This window comes from Somniosus microcephalus, chromosome 3, assembly GCF_052327205.1.
Source record: "Somniosus microcephalus isolate GS21.2 chromosome 3, FLI_Smic_1.0, whole genome shotgun sequence".
Lineage (NCBI taxonomy): Eukaryota > Metazoa > Chordata > Chondrichthyes > Squaliformes > Somniosidae > Somniosus > Somniosus microcephalus.
This window is the reverse complement of record NC_140989.1, coordinates 104,755,231-104,776,472: the sequence shown is the minus strand read 5'-3', so window position 1 is coordinate 104,776,472 and position 21,242 is coordinate 104,755,231. Positions and strand designations below refer to the sequence as shown.

Genomic DNA, 21,242 nt, shown 5'->3' with positions numbered 1-21,242 from the left:
TAGTTGGTGTACAGCGCGAGGAAAAGGGGTGAAAACAACTTGGAAAAAAAAAAAGGTGGGGGTGCGGGGGAAATAGGGTTGTACACTCATATTGGGGAAAAAGTGATTTAAAAAAGTTAATATTTTGAAAAACAGTTTGATCACTTTGTCTTGGCTGTGTCACAAGAAAAAAATCTCAATTTTAATTCCAAAAAGGACAGCACCTTTAAATGTTGCTGATTTTGTAAGAAACCATTTGAAAAATCACAACTTGGGTCACAATTATCCTATATTTTACTTGGTTACAAACTGTGCCTTTGAGCAACTTAACCAAACGTTTTCACAATGTTTAAAGACATTCTTTGCTAATTTGCACCACAGTCATATCCACTTATCGATGGAAAGACGGAGGAGTTTTTCTTTATTCTGGATATCAGATTTGAAAAACTCTTGCATTTTGTCTCCCCCTGATTCTGCCTGAGGCTAAGATCGCACCAGGCTGAAATAACAGCACATGTTCTCATCAAGTTGTTTTGTGTGGCAGAACCCCCTGTAACCAGGAGCGGAGTCTTCAAACTGACTGAAAATTCAAGGAGTTTGAAAATACAAATGGAGCTTGGGCAAGCAATCATAGGCCACTGAGCAACTTCAATTTGTTGCAAGCAATGTACATTTACCCTGGGATACACCCAGAGCTGGAAGAGATTAAAACTACAGTAACTATTTGAAAGCAATATTCACACTAGTGTTTTTTCTGATTACATTACAATGAAAAACAAAACATGGCTGCAGGGCAGGGGAGGGGAGAATTCCTTACCAGTAAAGGGGTTGAGACGTCGCTGAATCCGAAGCAGAATGGCCTCTTTAACTTCTCTCCTCCTCACACACTGAATACCCAAATTCTGAAAACTAGAAAATGTGGAGCAATTTAATACACACAACTATAAAAGAATAATGTACTTACTGTGTCTATATAGGAGACAACTTTAAAAATTATTTTTGAAAAAACTAATTAAGATCAAGAAAGTGTAAAATAATCTAAAGTTTAATCAAACATTCTGTTGGCATATTGTCTGAATGGTTAGCATCAACAGTAGGAAAGATCACTGTGGCAAACAAATGAGTTCTCAATGGAAATAAACTTAAGCTAATTATTAAATAACAGCCTCAGTTCTATACAGGCGAAACTCCATTTCATACTTTTCTCTTTAACCTTTTCTTCAAATATAAATGCTACATATTTTTCTATATCAAGCAGAAGGTACTAGCTGTGGAAAATTGTGCAGGAGTCCATTTCTTGACTGATTTGCATAATACTGTACTTCACTGTTTGGGACTTCCCCACTACATTTCCCACATGGAAAAACCATGACATCATCACAGCATAATGGATGACAACTGGGAAGTACTTATTTCAAAAGTGCTGGGTTGGAATAACTCAACTTGTGATTTAGGGAATTAGTACTATAGTGCTAATACTGTATTTGTCTACATGACCTGCTTTTTGTTACTAACCAATAAAGCAGCAGTTTAACCAACAGATAAGTTACTATTCAAAGCATAGTGTGAACTGTCTCAAACTACATAGATAGCAAACTGATACCATTTTACCTCATTATAAAATGGCCTCGAACTACTTCTCACCTACATTGTTACCCCTAAAATGCACATTACAAAGCACAACATTTGGAGATGGAGTATTAGCATTATTCAGACTAAAAGAAAGAAAATATTCTGGTTTTCAAATTGAGCTGTTTGGCTTTCATCATTCCCGTTAGCACTTTCAATACAGACTCCAGGAATTATAAGTGTACCTTTGATATTATAAGTTGCATTAGTAATGCCCATCATGGAAAGTTTCTTTTACATTTCAAACAAGTCATCCAATTAAATGTACTGAATTTCACAAAGTCTGTACCAGCCTGTATTTTTCATAGATTTGAGCATTTGTAACTCAACAACAGACACTTTAACATGGGAAAAGACTGCAGAAAGTGCAAACAGAAAACACATGCAGTAGCAATTCCCTATTTGAATCAAGTTATAGAAGAATACCAACCAAAATAAAAACATACATACACAAAATCCACATTCTTAGAATCATGGAATGATACATCACAGAAGGAGGCCATTTGGGCCATCGTGCCGGCTCTTTGGTAGAGCTATCCAATTAATCCCATTTCACTGATCTTTTCCCCACAGTCCTGTAATTTTTTTCCCTTGAGTATTTATCCAATTCTCTTTTGAATGTTACTATTGAATCCTCTTCCACCACCCTTTCAGGCAGTGCTTTCCAGATTACAACAACTCACTGTATTAAAAAAAAAGTGTTCCCTCATGTCGCCTCTGGTTCTTTTGCCAATCACCTTAAATCTGTGTCCTTTGGTTACTGACTCTTCTGTCACTGGAATCAGTTTCTCCTCATTTACTATCAAAACCATTCATGATTTTGAACACCTCTTAAATCTCCCCTTAACCTTCTCCGCTACAAGGAGAACAACCACAACTTCTCTAGTCTCTCCATGTAACTGAAGTCCTGCTTCCCTAGTACCATTCCAGTAAGTCATCAGAACATAAGAAACAGGAGCAGGAATAGGCCACTTGGCCCCTCGAGCCTGCTCCGCCATTCAATAAGATCATGGCTGATCTTGGGCTCAAAGCCACTTCCCATAAGCCTTCACTCCCTTATCTTGCAAAAATGTGTCTATCTCCACCTTAAATGTGTTTAATGGCCCAGCCTCCACAGCTCTCTGGGGCAGAGAATTCCACAAATTTACAACTCTCAGAGAAGAAGTTCCTCCTCATCTCAGTTCTAAATGGGTGACCCTTTATTCTGAAACTGTGCCCCCGAGTTCTAGATTTCCCCAAGAGGGGAAACATCCTCTCTGCATCTACCCTGTCGAGCCCCCTCAGTATCTTATATGTTTCAATAAGATCACACCTCATTCTTCTAAATACCAATGAGTATAGGCCCAGCCTGCTCAACCTTTCCTCCTCTGCAGTTTCTCTAAAACTTTGACATCCTTCCTAAAGTGTGGTGCTGAGAATTGGCCACAATACTCCAGCTGGGGCCTAACCAGTGGTTTATAAAGGTTTAGCATAACTTCCTTGCTTTTCTACTCTAGGTCTCCGTTTAAAAGCCAAGAATCCCACATGCAGTTTTAACAGCCTTCTCAAATTGTCCTGCCACCTTCAAGGATTTGTGTACGTACACCCAAAGGTTCCTCTGTTCCCATTTAGTTTATATGGCCTCTCCTCATTCTTCCTACCAAATGCAACACTTCACACTTTTCTGCGTTAAATTTCATCTGCCATGTGCCTGCCCATTTTATCCATCTGTATGTCCTGCTGAAGTCTGTTACTATCCTCCTCATTGTTTACTACATTTCCAAGTTTCTATCATCTGCAAACTTTGAAATTATGCGCTGTATACCCAACTTCAGGTCATTAATATATATCAAAAAGAGCAGTGGCCCTAATACCGATCCCTGGGAACGCCACTGTACACTTCCCTCCAGTCTGAAAAACAACCGTTCACCGCTACTCTCTGCTTTCTGTCCCTTAGCCAATTTTGTATCCATTCAGACACTGTCCCTTTAATACCATGGACTTTAATTTTTCTAACAAGTCTATTATGTGGTACTTTTGTCAAATGCCTTTTGAAAGTCCATATACACACCAACCACACTACCTTCATCAACCCTCTATGTTACGTCAAAGAACTCGATCAAGTTAGTCAAAGGCAAATTGCCTTTAACAAATCCGTGCTGACTTTTCATTTATTAGCCCATACTTTTCCAAATGACAATTAATTTTGTCCCAGATTATTGCCTCTAAAAAAATTAGGGTTGACTGGTCTGCAGTTGCATGCAATGTTCCCTCTAATTTTCTTTTTTGTGCGCAGTTCCTTTAAATTTGCCGCACGGCCGTGCATGCGCAGTATCTCTTCCAGTGGCAACAGCTTGTGAGCAGCCTGCATGGGACCTCCGGATTGATGCGCGGCCACGTGCCCACACGCCTTGCGGGGAATGTTGGTTGAATGTAGTTGCCAGGTTTACCCCTCTCCCCTTCTTTAAACGGGAGTGTAACATTTACAATCCTCCAGTCCTCTGGCACCACCCCCATATCCAAGGAGGATTGGGGCCAGAGCCTCTGCAATTTCCACCCTTACTTCCCTCAATAACCTAGGATGCATCCCATCAGGTGACTTTTCTAGTTTGAGGACTGCCAACCTTTTAAGTACCTCTATTTTTATCCTATCCAATATTGCTACTGACTCCTCTTTTACTGCTACATTAGCAGTATCCACTTCTCTAGTGAAGACTGATGTAGTCATTTAGTACCTCAGCCATGCCCTCTACCTCCACAAGATGACCTTTTTGTCCCTAATTGGCCCCACCCTTCCTTTGACTACCCTCTTTATTTTGCATGGAATTTAACTATTTTAACTAAATGGAATCAAGCAATATTGTTGGAATTTTCTTCTCGTTTAATGTTCCTGCAGTAAATAAACCCAGTAATGGTCACAAAGCCCTCCACTCAGTTCTTTGTTCACATTCCTGTGACTTTTAAGACAAACATCTTAAAATGTTACATTTACTCCACTTATGATATATATTTAACATTTTTATACATACTAACAGTGCAGAACAGAAAACATACTTATAATGAAATAGAATTAAGTACCATGAAGAATAAATGTTTGACTCTAACTTATGACAGGACAGTTGAAGGAAATCAATTTACGTGCATGCCATTATACTTTTCTTCACGAGTTTGGATTTTAAAATTGACTCAACCAACTGTATGATATACAAGGTCAATCTGTTTACATAAACACAGGTGCTGCTTCAATATTTAACTTATTTAGAGTAAATTTAAGTATTTTTCACAATTTTGTAAAGCTGCACAAAGTTTCTCATTTATAAAATGAAATGCTTGAGAAAAAGTGTAAATTTAAGCTTTCAAATGCAATCTGGATTAGAATAGTGACAATATAAATCATTGTAATACAAATGAGTAATCTCTACAACTAAGGAAAACTAAAATATTCCCTTTGTAACTACATTTTGAGGTATGAATTGGGAATTAAAGAAACCCAACACTGGATAAATGATGTCAAGGTGAAGCTCTGAATCATTTCAGAAGCAATTTATAAGACGGCATTGATTACAGTTATAAAAACTTCCCCTCCTCTGCAAATCAATGATTCACATTACAGTTTCTTCAAAACAACACAATAGTCACACTGTAAACAAGCCCAGCTGTCAAGTAGTATTGTGAATGAAAAAGTTTCATTTAATAGACACGAGGGTTGAAATTCCTTTGTGCTATTTTTTAATGCACTTATATCAAATTTCTGTGTGTGCTCTTTTAAAGTCCTAGCTAAAATAGTACACAGGAATTTGAAGTAAACGTATTAACCAGAGTGCTAAAAATAACGCAGAGACGCCATAATAATTTAGGGAGCTAGACAATGTAGCAAGGGAAAAGAAGAAATAAAAACAGAAAATGCTGGAAATGTACAGCAGATTGGACAGCATCTGAAAGAGAAAGATAGGTTAATGTTTAGAGTAGATCCTTCAGAATGTTCTGGTGAAGGGTCCTACACAATATTATTTCTGCCCCCACCCCCCTCCCCCAGATACTGACAAAACAAATAACAAAACAGACTAAAATTTAAACAAATGAATGCATGTATGTAACCAAACAGGAAATACACTGGAAAACTAAGGGATAAGAACAATCCCAAGGTTTGTGCAAGTGCTGGATCTCCTGTACACCCTGATGTTGTTAGGAGAGTAGTAGAGGGTAAATACAAGATATAGGAAAGTACATGCTTTGTAGAATATATTTTAACTTAGCTTTTCATGTTAAAAAAAAAAATTCCTTTGTAGGCAACAAGAAGAATACAGACAATGGGCATAGACAACCGAGGCAATGGTAAATCAAGGAATAAATAAATGGCCAGAGAATTATCTGGAAATAAAGAGCTGAGAAAGAATCAAGTGGTCAAATGAAAGATAGTTAGCAACACTGTCTGGTGGCCAATTTTGTTTCACTCTCAGGAATAATTTACAATTTTATTGCAAAAAATGGCTGCCCAAATGAGATTTAACAGTGAAATAGATTGTGTGCAACAAGAATCCAAGAGCCTGGAAATACCTCAGAGGTCATCGTGTTATCATTCCAGCCTATGACCCAATTTAATAAGACACCATTTGCTCTTGCTATTCACAAGATCTTCAGAGGAATACAGATAAGGGCATTCAGCCTGTCTTAGCTCATCCACCTAGAAAACATCTTCACGGCATTCAAATAATTCCAAGGTTTTTGCCTCTATCCCACCGCCCACCCACAAGTCCACTCATGTGTTGACCACTGTATTTAGATCTTCTTGCCATCAGTCCTAAAATTGACTTTTGCCAGTTTGAACCTTTACCCCTTTCTCCTACTATAATGGCGTAACTTGAAGCTTTGTTTCAGATTTACCTTTTGCATATGGTTCACTACTTTACATATCTCCGAGTACCCTCTTAGTCACTTGCTTTCAAAGATAAAGAGTTTCTACAATCTGCTTTTATAAATCAACCTAAGCATTAGCTTTGTGGCTCTTCAATGCACCGCCACCTATGCTTGGTTGTCTCCCTTGCATCTTGATGACCAAAACTGGACATCGAACTCGAGATGTCGTCTAACCAGAGCATTGAACAGTGTAAGCACGACATCCCATGACTTGCAATCTACTGATTTAGCAATGTAGCTCAGCATTCTTTTTGCTTTGTTGATTGCTGCTCCACAGGGATTAGACTTGTTTACTGCCAAGTTAAACACCTAGGTGTTTTTCAGTTTCACCTTTGGGCAATTGTAGATTTTTATGTTTTCAGTTCTTTTTTTAAAAACTTTTTTACAAAATACAATACAATCCCCTCCCACACTGCCTATGGTTAAGTGCGGTATGACATCATACCATTATGGGTCTTAAATCATGCAGTGAACTTTTGGAAATAAAAGATAGTGACATTTAACTAACTGTGCTGTATTTAGGAGAAACTCCTGAGGATTGGACAAGTGGCTAACATTGGTTTACAAAAGGATCGCGAGACATATCTAGAAACTATGGTGGTAGGGAAACTCAAAACAATTTTAAAGAAACAGTTGGAAACATATATAACTTGTCAAAACAAGTCAGTATTGATTCAAGAAAGGGAAGTCATGCTTAATGAACCTACTGGAATCTTTTTGAAGATATTACTAGCATGGTGGACAAGTTTATGACATGATTTCATATCAGCAAATTGATTGGTTAAAGTAAGGTAAATTTTCATTAAGTAAAGTTTCACAAGATTAGGATTAGTTTCAAACTGGCCATATTTAGATTCTGGATAAATGCAATGCCTCATTTGAAACACCAAAGGCAACATTTTGGCAACAGTGCCAATTGCAAGATAATTTATAATCTCAATTGTATGTGTATGCTCGGGAGTTGGATTTTTCAATACAAATTTGTACAATTTATTCAACGAGGCTTTTTTCACAACAGTGCATGTAAAATGAAAGAGCTGACTGGTCAAGTACATAAATCATGGACCTAGAAAAGTTAATTTGACAGATGAAGCCCATTCTTTCCAAAGACCATATAAAATTTGCCGTTTCACGAAGGAAAAGGTTCTGCAAAGCTCTCTAATAAATTTTATTATTCCACTTCATCCCAACAGCAATAATAATTGGTGTTTATAGTCCTTATTCAAAAGCTTGAGAGAAAGAAAATGAGCAAAAGAACAAGCTTCCTAGGAGCTGACTGCAGCAGACACTCTTCTGGCTGCCAGCACCACTATAGTTTTTAAATAGGCATCCCCTCCTCTCGGCCTTGTTCCATTTAGATTTTGGAACATCAGATAACAGACTAGAAAAGATCATCACGGTCCATCGCTATGTAACCAAGACAATGACTTTCTAGTTATCTACTATTAAGTCTTCCCATTAAAAATCAAGGAGAACTTTCAGTAAAATCAGTCATCCATAATGCCTGACTAAACAATATATAAGGATATACAGATAGAATGTGAAATATGACTGGCTTTATAGTGCTTACAGCCCCCTTCTTGGGTTCATACCACAGAGGCCAGGCAGGCTATCTTCTCCTGAACCTTTGCCAATGCTGTTCAGGAACCAGCTACTGGAGGACTACACGCCCAGCCCAGTGTGACTAACATGCTGATTTATTTCTCTCTATGGGGAAACACCCTTCCCTTCATTTGCTGCCGCCCCTGATCACCCAGCTGAACTTTCCGATGTCAAGGATCGCAAGCTTCATCAACTCTTGGACACCAACGCCCCTCCGGAACCTTCTTCCCCTTCACTTTCCTCTGACCCCCCTTCTCCCAATCTCACCCCCTGCCGTGTGTTCACTATCCCCTCTGACCTTCCACTCTCTGACCCTGAACGATCAGTCCTCAGCAAAGGCCTGAGCTTCATCCCCTTACGCCCCCACCTCAATGAATTTCGAGCTCGGCACGATGCTGAGCTCTTTTTCCGCCGCCTTCGTCTCCGTGCCCACTTCTTTGGCCAGGAGTCTTCCCCCCGCACAACTGACCCTTTCTCCCGCTTGCAGAATTCCCATTCTACCTGGACCCCTCCCCCTGGCCTCTTACCCTCTCTAGATCTTTTCATCGCTAACTGCCGACGTGACATCGGCCGTCTCCATTTCTCTGCTCCCCTCACTCACTCCAACCTACCTCCCTCTGAACTTGCAGCACTCCATTCTCTTAGATCCAACCCTGACATTGTCATTAAACCCGCTGACAAGGGTGGTGCTGTTGTTGTTTGGCGTACTGACCTCTACCTAGCGGAAGCTGAACGCCAACTCTCCGACACCTGCTCCTACCTCCACCTGGACCATGACCCCACTACCGAACATCAAACCACCGTTTCCAAGACTGTCACTGACCTCATCTCCTCTGGAGATCTTCCCCCCCGCTGCCACCAACCTCATAGTTCCCCAACCCCACACAGCCCGCTTCTACCTCCTTCCCAAGATCCACAAACAGGACTGCCCTGGTAGACCCATCGTTTCAGCCTGTTCTTGCCCTACGGAACTTATCTCTTCCTATCTTGACTCTATCTTTTCTCCCCTTGTCCAGTCTCTTCCCACCTACATCCGCGACTCTTCGGACGCCCTCCGCCACTTTAACAGTTTCCAGTTTCCTGGCCCCAACCGCTTCCTTTTCACCATGGACGTACAATCCCTCTACACCTCCATCCCCCACCCGGATGGTCTGAGGGCGCTCCGCTTCTTCCTTGAACAGAGGCCCGACCAGTCCCCATCCACCACGACCCTCCTCCGCCTGGCTGAACTTGTTCTCACATTGAACAACTTCTCCTTTAACTCCACTCATTTCCTCCAAATCAAAGGTGTTGCCATGGGTACCCGCATGGGTCCTAGCTATGCCTGCCTTTTCGTGGGCTATGTGGAACAATCTTTGTTCCAGTCCTACTCGGGTCCCCTCCCTCACCTCTTTTTCTGATACATTGATGACTGTATCGGTGCCGTTTCCTGCTCTCGCCCCGAACTTGACAATTTCATTCACTTTGCCTCCAATTTCCACCCTTCCCTCACCTTCACATGGTCCATCTCTGACTCTTCCCTTCCCTTCCTCGACTTCTCCGTCTCCATCTCTGGGGATAGGTTACCGACCAATATCTACTACAAGCCCACTGACTCCCACAGCTACCTGGACTACACTTCCTCCCACCCCGCTTCCTGTAAGGACTCTATTCCATTCTCCCAGTTTCTCCGCCTCCACCGTATCTGCTCCGACGATGCCACCTTCCACACCAGTGCTTCAGACATGTCTTCCTTTTTCCGCAACCGAGGATTCCCCTCTACCGTGGTTGACACTGCCCTCGACCGTGTCAGTTCTATCTCCCGCACCTCTGCCCTCACCCCTGCCCCTCCCTCCCGGAACCACGATAGGGTTCCCCTTGTCCTCACCTTTCACCCCACCAGCCTCCACATTCAACGGATCATCCTCCGGCATTTCCGCTACCTCCAAAGTGATCCCACCACCAAACGTATCTTCCCCTCCCCTCCCCTTTCAGCATTCCGCAGGGACCGCTCTCTCCGAGACACCCTAGTCCACTCCTCTATCACCCCAAACAGCCCTTCACCTTCGCCTGGCACCTTCCCGTGCAAGCGGAGGAGATGTAACACCTGCCCCTATACCTCCCCCCTTCCCACTGTCCAGGGCCCCAAACACCCCTTCCAGGTGAAACAGCGATTTACTTGTACTTCTCGCAATCTAGTATACTGTATTCGCTGCTCACGATGCGGTCTCCTCTACATTGGGGAGACCAAACGCAGATTGGGTGACCGCTTTGCGGAACACCTCCGTTCAGTCCGTAAGGGTGACCCCGAGCTTCCGGTCGCCTGTCATTTCAATTCACCGCTCCATTCCCACTTGGACCTCACCGTCCTTGGCCTCTTGTACTGTTCCACGGAAGCTCAACGTAAACTCGAGGAACAGCACCTCATCTTCCGATTAGGCACTCTGCAGCCTTCCGGTCTCAATATCGAGTTCAACAATTTCAGATCATAACCTCGGCCCCTATTTCATTTTTATTTATATTTTTCCACTCCTTTCCTCCCCCCCCCCCTTTCCTTTTGTTTCTCTCTCACACCTGGCAGCTATCTTTTGCCCTGCCAGTACACTTTACACCTAATCCCAGCATATTACCATCTCGTCTAGCTTCTAATCTCTTTTACTTCTTTTGGTTCTTTTATTCTTTTGTCCGATCGCAGCCCTGCCTTCGATCTAGTTCCTTTTCTCTCCAGTTTTGAAGAAGGGTCAAACCCGAAACGTCAACTCAAATTTCTCTCCACGGATGTTGCCTGACCTGCTGAGTTTTTCCAGCATTTTCTGTTGTTATTTCGGATTTCCAACATCTGCAGTATTTTGCTATTGAACTTGGGAACTCCCCACATAGGGAATGACAGATGTTAAACTGTCCTATAGCTTCATGACACATTGCTTACTTCACTTCACTGCAGTTTAAAAATATATATATTTTGTCTGTTCTTCCTGGTCCTTCTCACCCAACAAACAACAGGAAGAACACATGCCGATTTTGGAAGCACTCTTGCCTCTGACTCAGAAGGCTGTAGGTGCAAGCTCCTTTATGGATTTATACACATAATCTAGACCAACACTGAGGGACGTCTACATCGGAGGTGCCATCTTTTGGATGAGATGTTGAACTAAGGTGCTGTCTGCATGCTGAGGTGAACATAAAAAAACTGCCAAATTAAAAGGGACACAGCCAGCAGTTCATTCCATACAACAACCATTAACCCTGAATATTCTTGTCACATGGAGTAAGCAACTTAACCTAAAAATTCATACTAACTCAATGACTTACTGAAAAAAGTAGTCAATCTTTAGATTTGAGATGTCCTTATGGATTTATTTTTCAATTTTCCCGATCATTTGACTGTAACCGTGGTACATCTTCCTTGTTTTTCCTCGACCTCTTTGCAACCTTTGACATGATTGACCACTGCACCCTCCTCCAACGCTTTTCCTCCATTCCGCAGCTCAGTGGGATTAACCTCGTATGGTTCTGCTCTTACCTATTGTAATCAGAGCACAGCCCCCATTGCCACCCCCACCCCCCAACCCCTTGAACTCACCATTCCTCGGACTCTAGCATTGTATGAATCTCCCCTCACTTCGCCCTACCATTGGTGGCCCCACACTCTGGAATTCTCTCCTATCCACATCTCTTTTCTCCTTTAAGGCTCTCCTTAAAACATACCTCTTTGACCAAACTTTTGGCCGCCCTTCCTTCTTTGTTTTGGCTTCCATTTTTGTCTATTACACGTCTTCGGAGTACCTTGGCTCAATTCCCTACATTAAGGGCGCCATATAAATGCAAGATTTTGTTGTGTATTTTGTCACGGGGGTGAGGGGAAATAGACAGAATGAGACTTGGCTGTGGATAGTTTCCACAGTTCAAAATCCTATGACATTCATCGTCTAAGCTTCACATGAAGAATGACCAGCAGGCTAGATACTGAAAGGTACTTGGTGCCCGCGGACTCATACCCCAGGTACTTGGTGCCCGCGGACTCATACCCCAGGTACTTGGTGCCCGCGGACTCATACCCCAGGTACTTGGTGCCCGCGGACTCATACCCCAGGTACTTGGTGCCCGCGGACTCATACCCCAGGTACTTGGTGCCCGCGGACTCATACCCCAGGTACTTGGTGCCCGCGGACTCATACCCCAGGTACTTGGTGCCCGCGGACTCATACCCCAGGTACTTGGTGCCCGCGGACTCATACCCCAGGTACTTGGTGCCCGCGGACTCATACCCCAGGTACTTGGTGCCCGCGGACTCATACCCCAGGTACTTGGTGCCCGCGGACTCATACCCCAGGTACTTGGTGCCCGCGGACTCATACCCCAGGTACTTGGTGCCCGCGGACTCATACCCCAGGTACTTGGTGCCCGCGGACTCATACCCCAGGTACTTGGTGCCCGCGGACTCATACCCCAGCAACAGTCAGTGCCTGGAAGGAGTTGGGGGATTGGATTTTAAAACAAGATTATGTTCCTCACAGGTCATATAAACAGAAGACACAATGGGTATAATGGAGCCACAATGTACTATTGATGTATTAATGTAGTCTAGAACTGTATACCATACTTTCTACTTGACTGCTAACTCAGAAGGCAGTTTTTCGCACTGACTATGTTGTGTACAGTTTTTATTGGCAATTCTACAAACACAATAAATCACTATGCCCTCATAGATTCAGTATATCTGCCTGAACAAAGTGACCAGTTGAAATTAGCCAGCGTTCCCACTCCTAATTGTTATCCAGTAAGTTCTTCTGGAAATGGGAGTTGGGCTCAGCTATGATGGCCACTGGTCAAATAGCTTGCTAACACTCACTTACAAGGCTCACATGAAGAATACTTCAGCGAGGTACCAAACAGTGCCAGGCACTCATCGAATCATATTCCAGTAAGGTATCAAACTTTCCAGGAGGAGTGGGAAAAAACTGGTGAACAAAACTCTACTTTAACTCCACCTTCACAAGAGCACGCCATGCAGCACCATAAATGTCACCAACTCCCACATTAGCCATTTTTATGCCATCTTCGAGGTAGATTAACAATTTAAAGAAATAAAGGCGTGAATTTATATAGTGCCTTTTACAACCTCATGAAGTCCCAAAGCATTTTACAGCCAATTAAGTACTTTTGAAGAATAGTTACTGTTATAATGTGGGAAATGTGACAGCCAATTTGCACACAAAGCTCCCACAAAGAGCAATGCAATAAATGAGCAGATAATCTGTTTCAGGCGTTGGCTGTGGGATAAGTGTTGGCCAGGACACCGGGAGGACGACCCTGCTCTTCTTCGAATGGTGCCGTGGGATTTTTTACATCCACTCAAGAGGCAGAATCTCAGTTTAACATCTCATCAGTGCAGCACCCCCTCAGTACTGTACTGAAGTGCCAGCCTAGCATTATGTGCTCAAGTCTCTGGAGTGGGACTTGAACCTACAACCTTCTGATTCAGAGGTGTGGGCGCTGCTACTGAGCCACGGCTAACACTAGTGCCAAATTGGGAGCAGTTTTGTGCGGTGAGCTCACATGCACTAAGAAGTGGGTTAAGGCTGCCCAAACTCATTTCAAAAAGTACTCGAACAACCAGAGAGACTTCTATCCCACTAGTTTGGGCAGGCTACAAATTCAGGAACTAGATGTGAAAGGACAATGCGCTAACCCACTGTACCACTCATTCTCCTTTTCAATACCTTTACAATAAGTATCAATGTTGGTCCTCATCAAATTGCCAGAGGACAACATGCGAGGTACATCAAAATAATCCCAGCCAACCCATCAGATTAGATAGACGATGTCCAAATGTTAATCAACTCAATCTCGGGTCTCCTATTTTAAATCTTACACTCTTTACCTATTACCATGCTATCTTTGCGCTGATATTGGAGTACTGTGACTACTGTTTACTATCAAGCATGTAGCAGACATTTAGGCCAATGTTCCTCCATAATCCTATCTTAAGTAAGAATAATTTATTGAGAGGGATTTAAGTATTATAAGAATTCTGTTTAACTAAATAGTAGCTGGAAACAGAACTCAGAAACAGTGCATAGATAATCAACAAATATATAGTTCAAGTAACATTTGCCCCTCCTCCATGCCTTTATTACCGATAGACTTGACTATTCCAATGCTCTCCTGGCCGGCCTCCAGTTTTCCATCCTCCATAAACTTAAGCTCATCTAAAACTCTGCTGCTGGTATCCTAACTTGCACCAAGTCTCATTCAACTGGTCCAACAAAGCCTCAATTTTAAAATTCCCATCCTTGTGTTCAAATCCCTCCATGGCCTCATGCCGCCCTATCTCTGTAACCTCCTCCAGCCCTACAACACTCCGAGAAATCTGCGTTCCTCCAACTGTGGCCTCTTGTGCATCTCCCCACTGCCTTCACCGCATCATTGGCGGCCATGGCTTCAGCTGTTTAAGCCTTAAGCTCTGCAATTTCCTCTCTAAACCTCTCCATCTCTTCACCCCTAAGACACTCCTTAAAAACTACCTCTTTGACAGAGCTTCTGGTCACCTGTCCCAACGTCTCCTTCTTTGGCTCGGTGTCAATTTTTGTCTGGTTACGTGCCTGTGATGCGCCTTGGGACATTTTACATTAAAAGGTGCTATATAAATGCAAGTTGTTGTTGTCAACCTAAAATATAGTGTCTCCACACAAAACCGTGAATGAATAATCACTGTATTCAGAGAGGACTAAACTGGTACCCCAGCTCCCTGATTTTTTTTAATATATATAGTTAATAAACCATGAAACAAAATCAAACCAACATCCCTGTATATTTCACTCTTAAAACAAAATGACAAACTCAAAACAAAAAATTCCAGCTTATACTTGAATACCTACCACAGAATTCTACGGTCAGGGCCAAAATCAGCTTCATAGAATCCATCTTTACAGTCTTTCCCAACCAAGTCATGTGGGTGGGGTTTGAAGGTTTCGCTCTTCGTTACTAAAGTAACTAAAACTCTCCCTCTTCCAAAATAATTAATGACCTGCATGGATAAAAGATACAGATCAGATCTAAAATGTTATAAGATAAGCTATGCAAAGGAATTTTGCAAGTGTAGATCCTTTTGTTTAAATTTTGCATCTTCATTAGTCAGGTTTGCCAATTCTAAAGGCATAGAATAACTCAAATGGTCTCCAGCTGGGAAACAGCCCCATTCTACAAACAGTACTATACCAGGGTCGATAAGGTACAAAGTCAGTCACATAAACCCAGCTGATGTAATGAAATGTCTTCCACTCCCTCCCCTTTTTAGGCTGCTTCTATGGCATTTCTTCCTCCTATGAATGGTCAGGCTGCTAAAAAAATCAGTATAGTAGTCTACCATACTTTTGTGGTTCTCTGACATTCAGTGTTAATCCCTGCGACAAATCTATCAAAATTAACATATAAATGGCACAATTTTAGTAAATCAGAAGCCTCTGCATTTACATGCAGAGATATCTGTAAAGAGTTCCCCCATTGTGAATCTAATGTAAATAGGTGTAAACACACCTAGCTCCCAGTTGATTATGGTTCTTTGAGTACAAATGATTAATACAGCAACAGCGATCATGACAGCTAAACTCCTACAAGTTCAATTCATACTTGATTTAAAAATATATTTTCAAAGTTAACCTTGAGGATAATTACTCCAATCAAGCATCAGAAACACCAAGAAACAGAACAAGGCATCAAAAACAGTGAGAGATTTCAGAGTGCACTGAATGGACTGCAGAGATAGTGCTCAAAACCAACTGCACACTTGGTTAAGCTCACTGGGAACAGGAATGCCTTCATTCAAAGAATGCAGATTACGTACAATGTAGTTAGTTTAGTTGTTTCACTTTCAAATTTATTATGTCGACAGTTATTTATAAATAGACAATGATAAAGGTAATTTCTTTCTGCAACATATTAAATCTTGCCTTTCCACAATGAGGTGAATTGCAGCAATCTAACAAAGTGTGCTGTGGTAGTACAGTACATTGTCATACCAATATTCTGTACCATGTGCAATGTTGAGTCAAACCTCGATTGCCCATACAGGGAGTTCCTACTCTCAACTGAATCATCAGGGAGAGACATCAAGAAAGATGCAATTTACAGGTTATTGTACTTAGAAGCAAATGATTTAGGAGTAATTTACCATATTCTGCAACATTGAGTAAAGGGTACTTTCTTGTTGAGAGCTACTTCATTCATGTTCTTTTTGGAAAATTGATTAAGAGGGAACGGCTCACGCCACTTCTGGGACCTCACTACACAACAGAATTTACTTTCTGCATTAATAGATTAGGCTTTTAAGTTCCCATAGAGGTATTGTTCTATTTTAATGGCTTTAAAAAGGATTTTACAAGAAATAGGAGGTACTTTCACAGAAAACTTAAAACTGCTTTATTATGTACTGTAATGTTATACCCGTATAGAAGGATATGTTCTATTATTATCCGTGCTGTGCTCCCCAGGAATGCTACCAGCCGACCGTCCTTCACACCTGTACCGGAAACGCATTCCACGTTGCTTGGGCTGCTCAACAATTTCAACGCAAGGTTCACCTAAAATTTTTAAAAAAAACAATTACAGCACGGAATTGTAGCAAAGTACCCTACAACACATCAGTCACAAAATTAGAAACAAAAGTTATATATGAGATAGAAGCCTCTTACCTTGAAGGGGAAGCCTTGACATAGCAGGCAGGTGACCTCGCACTGTAAAGATAAGATTCCAGAAGTAAGTATTGCTCATTATCTATTACAAAGAATAAAAGATAAACACATCTCCCTACTCAAGAATGGCAATAAGGGCAATCAGTTCCCAACATGCCTGAATTAAGATTAGTTTTTTTTAAAGTTAACAAAGATTGTATTTTTATATAGGCAAATTAATAATGTGAGATTAAAGGAAGGCAATGAAGACCTAAACGGATAGTTGGTGTTGCCCTCCGATGAGGTCACCAAGAAACCACATAAGTTTAAAATTAAAGGTCACTTGAATTACACCCACACCAAAGGTGGGTGTGCACTCAAACAGAAGTGATGCAGGTCCTGCTAATGTACACCAACTAAAAACAAAAATAATTCCCTTAAGGCTTTTTTCCTTTTATATACAGTATTTATAAAAGTTATTCTCTACATTATAAAAGTTAGCTTTGTAGAATTTGTGTCACAAACCTACTGTTTTGACACGTAACAAATGAACTCAAACTATGCTGACTAATTGAATATCATCTAATTGTAGTAGTGTTATGTATTTGAATATTCAGTAATTCATCTGATTAGAAAGAAAAATTCACAAAAGGAACTGGTTAGGACAGCCATAATTTGAACATGACCTCTGCAAGATTTCACCATAAGTGTTTTTTTTAATCACACCAGCTAGACACAGTTAGAGAAAGGTCATTTGTGTAGACGACCAGCTGAGGAAACATAGTAGCTTGTAACTGTCTGTTCAGCTAGATTTCCAACATATCTTAAGGAAAAAAATAACAATGTTAAAAGTTTTGAAGTTGGGCCAAACATTAGGGTACACAATGGGAAGCAATAGTTTACACAGAAACAAGCTACCAGATAATTTCAGACTCAGTATAGGTCCAACTCTCTCACTGGTTGATTCTAGTATCCTGTGTATGTTTTTTTAGTCCACATGCTTAGGTATGAGCATTTTTATAGTAATTTTTACTTTAAAAAAATGTGCAAGTTACCACCAGTGACAGAGGCTGTTGCAAGTGATGTACTTATATGGTTTCACTTGATACTGTTTATTGCTGTATAAAAGGAACTGCTAATCAATTGAAAGAAAACATAGCATTACTGTCACCCAATGAGTTTCATTTACTTTAAATGAAATGTTTTTACAATGTCCCACTTTGTGAGTTATTGATGGATTGACGTTGTGACCAGCAGGAGCAATGGTCATTTTGCAGAGTCGTAACCCTGTCCAGTAACTGCAGGATCAGACACATTAAAAACACAAATGATACGAACATTACTTTAACAGCGTGGAGTGAGCTGAAAATGTGTCTTTAAGCCTCAAGTGCCATTCACAGTAGTTTCTCTGCGTATTCGGCATAAACTTCTTAAACTAAAATTGCTATTTATTTAATGTCTTGCTGGGTATGTTAAGACTAACGATAACATTAGATATCAGTGGCTGCAGTGTACTGGAGCACCAATGCACAGAGCAATGGGATCCCACTCTCTGCCACACTGCTGTGTGAGAAGCTAAGAGGCCTTTCTCCATAGAAAGGAAAATAGGCAATCAAATCCCCCGCTGCTTAAGTGCCTACTACTGGCTGCCTCGAAGAAGTGGTCTGGAAGCAGATCACGTGTCCCGAGTGATTGGGATGTAAACAGATGGATTTCATTTTATTTTTTTTAAATAATAAATCAAATCAATGGCTGCCTTCCCATTTCCACACTGTTCCCACTCAGGGGGATGGCGCAGTCCGCACCATCTGTTCTCAACACAACTCCAAACTGGCTAATAGGAGCCGCTTTTCAGGATGGATTGAACCACTTCTCTACTACAAAGTACCCCATCTTGTGGGGTTGGCTAACAAATAATCATCTCCCTTTATTTTGATGAGGCTGCTACGTAGCAAACTGCTCTTCACTTGCCCTCTGCTCCAGCGCTCCCCGCCCCGACCATCAATTAGAATTTTCTAACTTCAAATATCAGACCCTGGGGATCGCCACCAATCCAAGTAATAGATTCTGCCTCAACATGGGGGTGTCCCCACATATCCGATTACAGAGAACCGCTCTATAAACCAAATCGCAAGAATATTCCCCGTGCCCATTGAGCAGTCCTTCGTTCTTCACACAGAGATACGCCCACTTCCACTTTGCTTAAGTTTAAATTGGTGAACTCAAGGGAAGTTTCTGGCCGTTTTGCTCTCATCGTCGCCCACGATAGTTTCACGAAGTGTCTCATCTGTAGTTTCAGGAAACATTTTATGAACAGACAGTAACTTAGGTTACCTTTCAAACACATTTTACTTTCATTAGACACTTCCTCTTTGAGTTAGGAGCTAATGCGGCAGGTTGGCGCCCAGGGCCGGGCACGGCCTCCAGCCTCTCTCCACCGTGTCAGTGAACCGCCGAAGCAGCGAGGGCACTTGTTGGGTTCTGGGTGTGATATGTTTAATAAAGCCCTCGCCGCACAAGTTTATGGTTTTAAAATGTACCGAAAACCTCTTCAACGTTCCCCCTACTGTTTCTGATATTAAAAGGCAACAGTGACATTTAAGGCATTCGGCAGGGTGACACATCTGTGGCGGGGTCTCTCGGGCTCCCGCCTCTCCACACTGCAACCTCCAAAACACACAGACAGACAGACAGTCGCCGCTCTCTGAACACGGGCGGAAGCCCAAACACTGTTGTCACAGCAGAACAAGTCAAACGTACTGGGATAGTGCGACCTACAAGAGCGCTTTTTGAATGTTTAATTCGGAATTGATAATAAACACAAACTCATCTTCCCAAATACTCCAGTTTTTAGAGGCACGATTTCTTCGCTAGCAACAGAACTCATCGAATTAATATTTCGACTTAAAGATGTTTTAAAGAGACATAGTTCCGCCAATAATACAAGTAGCCTTCAGCACATTTCAGAATATTTTCATCAGCTCAAATACACATCTACCCCAATAGTTCATTAATAACTCATCTTACCGTCCATGGCTGTTTATCTCGCTTTCCTTTTATAACCCACAGAATTATTCCGATATCTAACCGTCTGTCCTCACTCTTAAACGTCCTGGTTGCAAAGCTGGAAGAGGCACTGAGAGATTGTAATAAAGTTTACCTGGGAAATTCCCCTCCGCCTCCTCAGAAACTCGCTGACGTTCCAACCGCAATGCAAATCTCAAACTCATCATAGTGACTGTCCAATAAAGAATGAGAACGTCACTTAGCCTCATGATTATGTACAATTCACAAATAAATTAACTACTACTAAATTCCACAAAAAGACAGGCACAGCTGAGATCCGTGTGATTTTCCACAGTGATTGGAATTAAAAGAGAAGTGGTTCAAAGTGAGAAGACGCTCAGCTGGTCAGGGGACAACAGTGGTGGGTGGGGACTGGTTGGACCACGGCTGAAATTAGAAGTGGAGAGTCTGGGCATTATCCTGGTGAGGAATGGATGTGTACAGTGGCTGTATGTTCATGTTGAAAAGGAGATGATTGGGACTGGAGAACCTGACATTTTCAAAGTGGCAGAAGACATCAGGAGAGTCACAATTGTAGTTAGGTAGAAATTGAACAAGGGGGTCAAGATAAAAGCAAGCTAAAAAATGTATTAGGAGAGTTCTGTTGCACATGTTGCGGGGAGGAGTGGGGTGTAGTGAGGTAGAAACAGGGCTGGGAAACTTCAGGGTTTACAGCAGTGTAAGGGTAAGATCTCTGGGAGAGTTAAGATTGGTAGCCATCTGGAAAATAGCGGCTTGTTGTCCCATAGTGGGGTCATGGTCCATATAGAGATAGGAGAGTAATCACAGAGTCGGCATTCTGCCTCAGCTAGACAGAGGTCATTTCACCATACATAGAAGATAGGAGCAGGAGTAGGCCATTCGGCCCCTCGAGCCTGCTCCGCTATTTAATGAGATCATGGCTGATCATCCAAATTCAGTACCCTGTCCCTGCCTTCTCCCCATATCCCTTGATCCCTTTAGCCTTAAGAAATATATCTAACTCCTTCTTGAATATATTTAATGAATTGGCCTCAACTGCCTTTTGTGGTAGAGAATTCCACAGGTTCACCACTCTCTGGGTGAAGAAATTCCTCCTCATCTCTGTCCTAAATGGCTTACCCCTTATCCTTAGACTGTGACCCCTGGTTCTGGACTCCCCGACCATCGGGAACATCCTTCCTGCATCTAGTCTGTCCAGTCCTGTCAGAATTTTATAAGTTTCAATGAGATAACCCTTTGTCCTCAGGTTTGACGAGGATGTTGAAGTTAGACCTAAGAGAAGTTCTGACCTTTTAACTTATTAAATCATTCTAACTGCCGCTGCTTGAGCTACATGCTCTCTCTTGGACCAGACTCTTTGCATTTTCTCTCTGCTCCCTTTTCATGTTGGATTGACATTGCTGTATGCTCTGTCTATTGTACTGATAATGTAGGCAA

General features: G+C 41.9%; 1 protein-coding gene across 2 annotated transcripts in view; it reads right to left on the bottom strand.

Annotated features, from left to right (window-relative positions):
* Window positions 1–20,182, bottom strand: part of rel (REL proto-oncogene, NF-kB subunit) — a 40,504-nt gene extending 20,322 nt beyond the window's left edge. Inside the window, exons 1-5 of one of the 2 annotated variants that reach the window (XM_085981423.1) lie at window positions 19,918–20,182; window positions 16,779–16,820; window positions 16,531–16,667; window positions 14,967–15,115; window positions 797–888 (exon numbers count right to left, since the gene is read on the bottom strand). In XM_085981423.1, coding sequence (XP_085837549.1) covers window positions 797–888; window positions 14,967–15,115; window positions 16,531–16,667; window positions 16,779–16,820; window positions 19,918–20,032 — 535 coding nt within the window. In that variant the 5' untranslated portion in view covers window positions 20,033–20,182. The other variant, XM_085981424.1, reaches the window with a different exon arrangement.
* Between the last annotated feature and the right edge of the window lie 1,060 nt (window positions 20,183–21,242).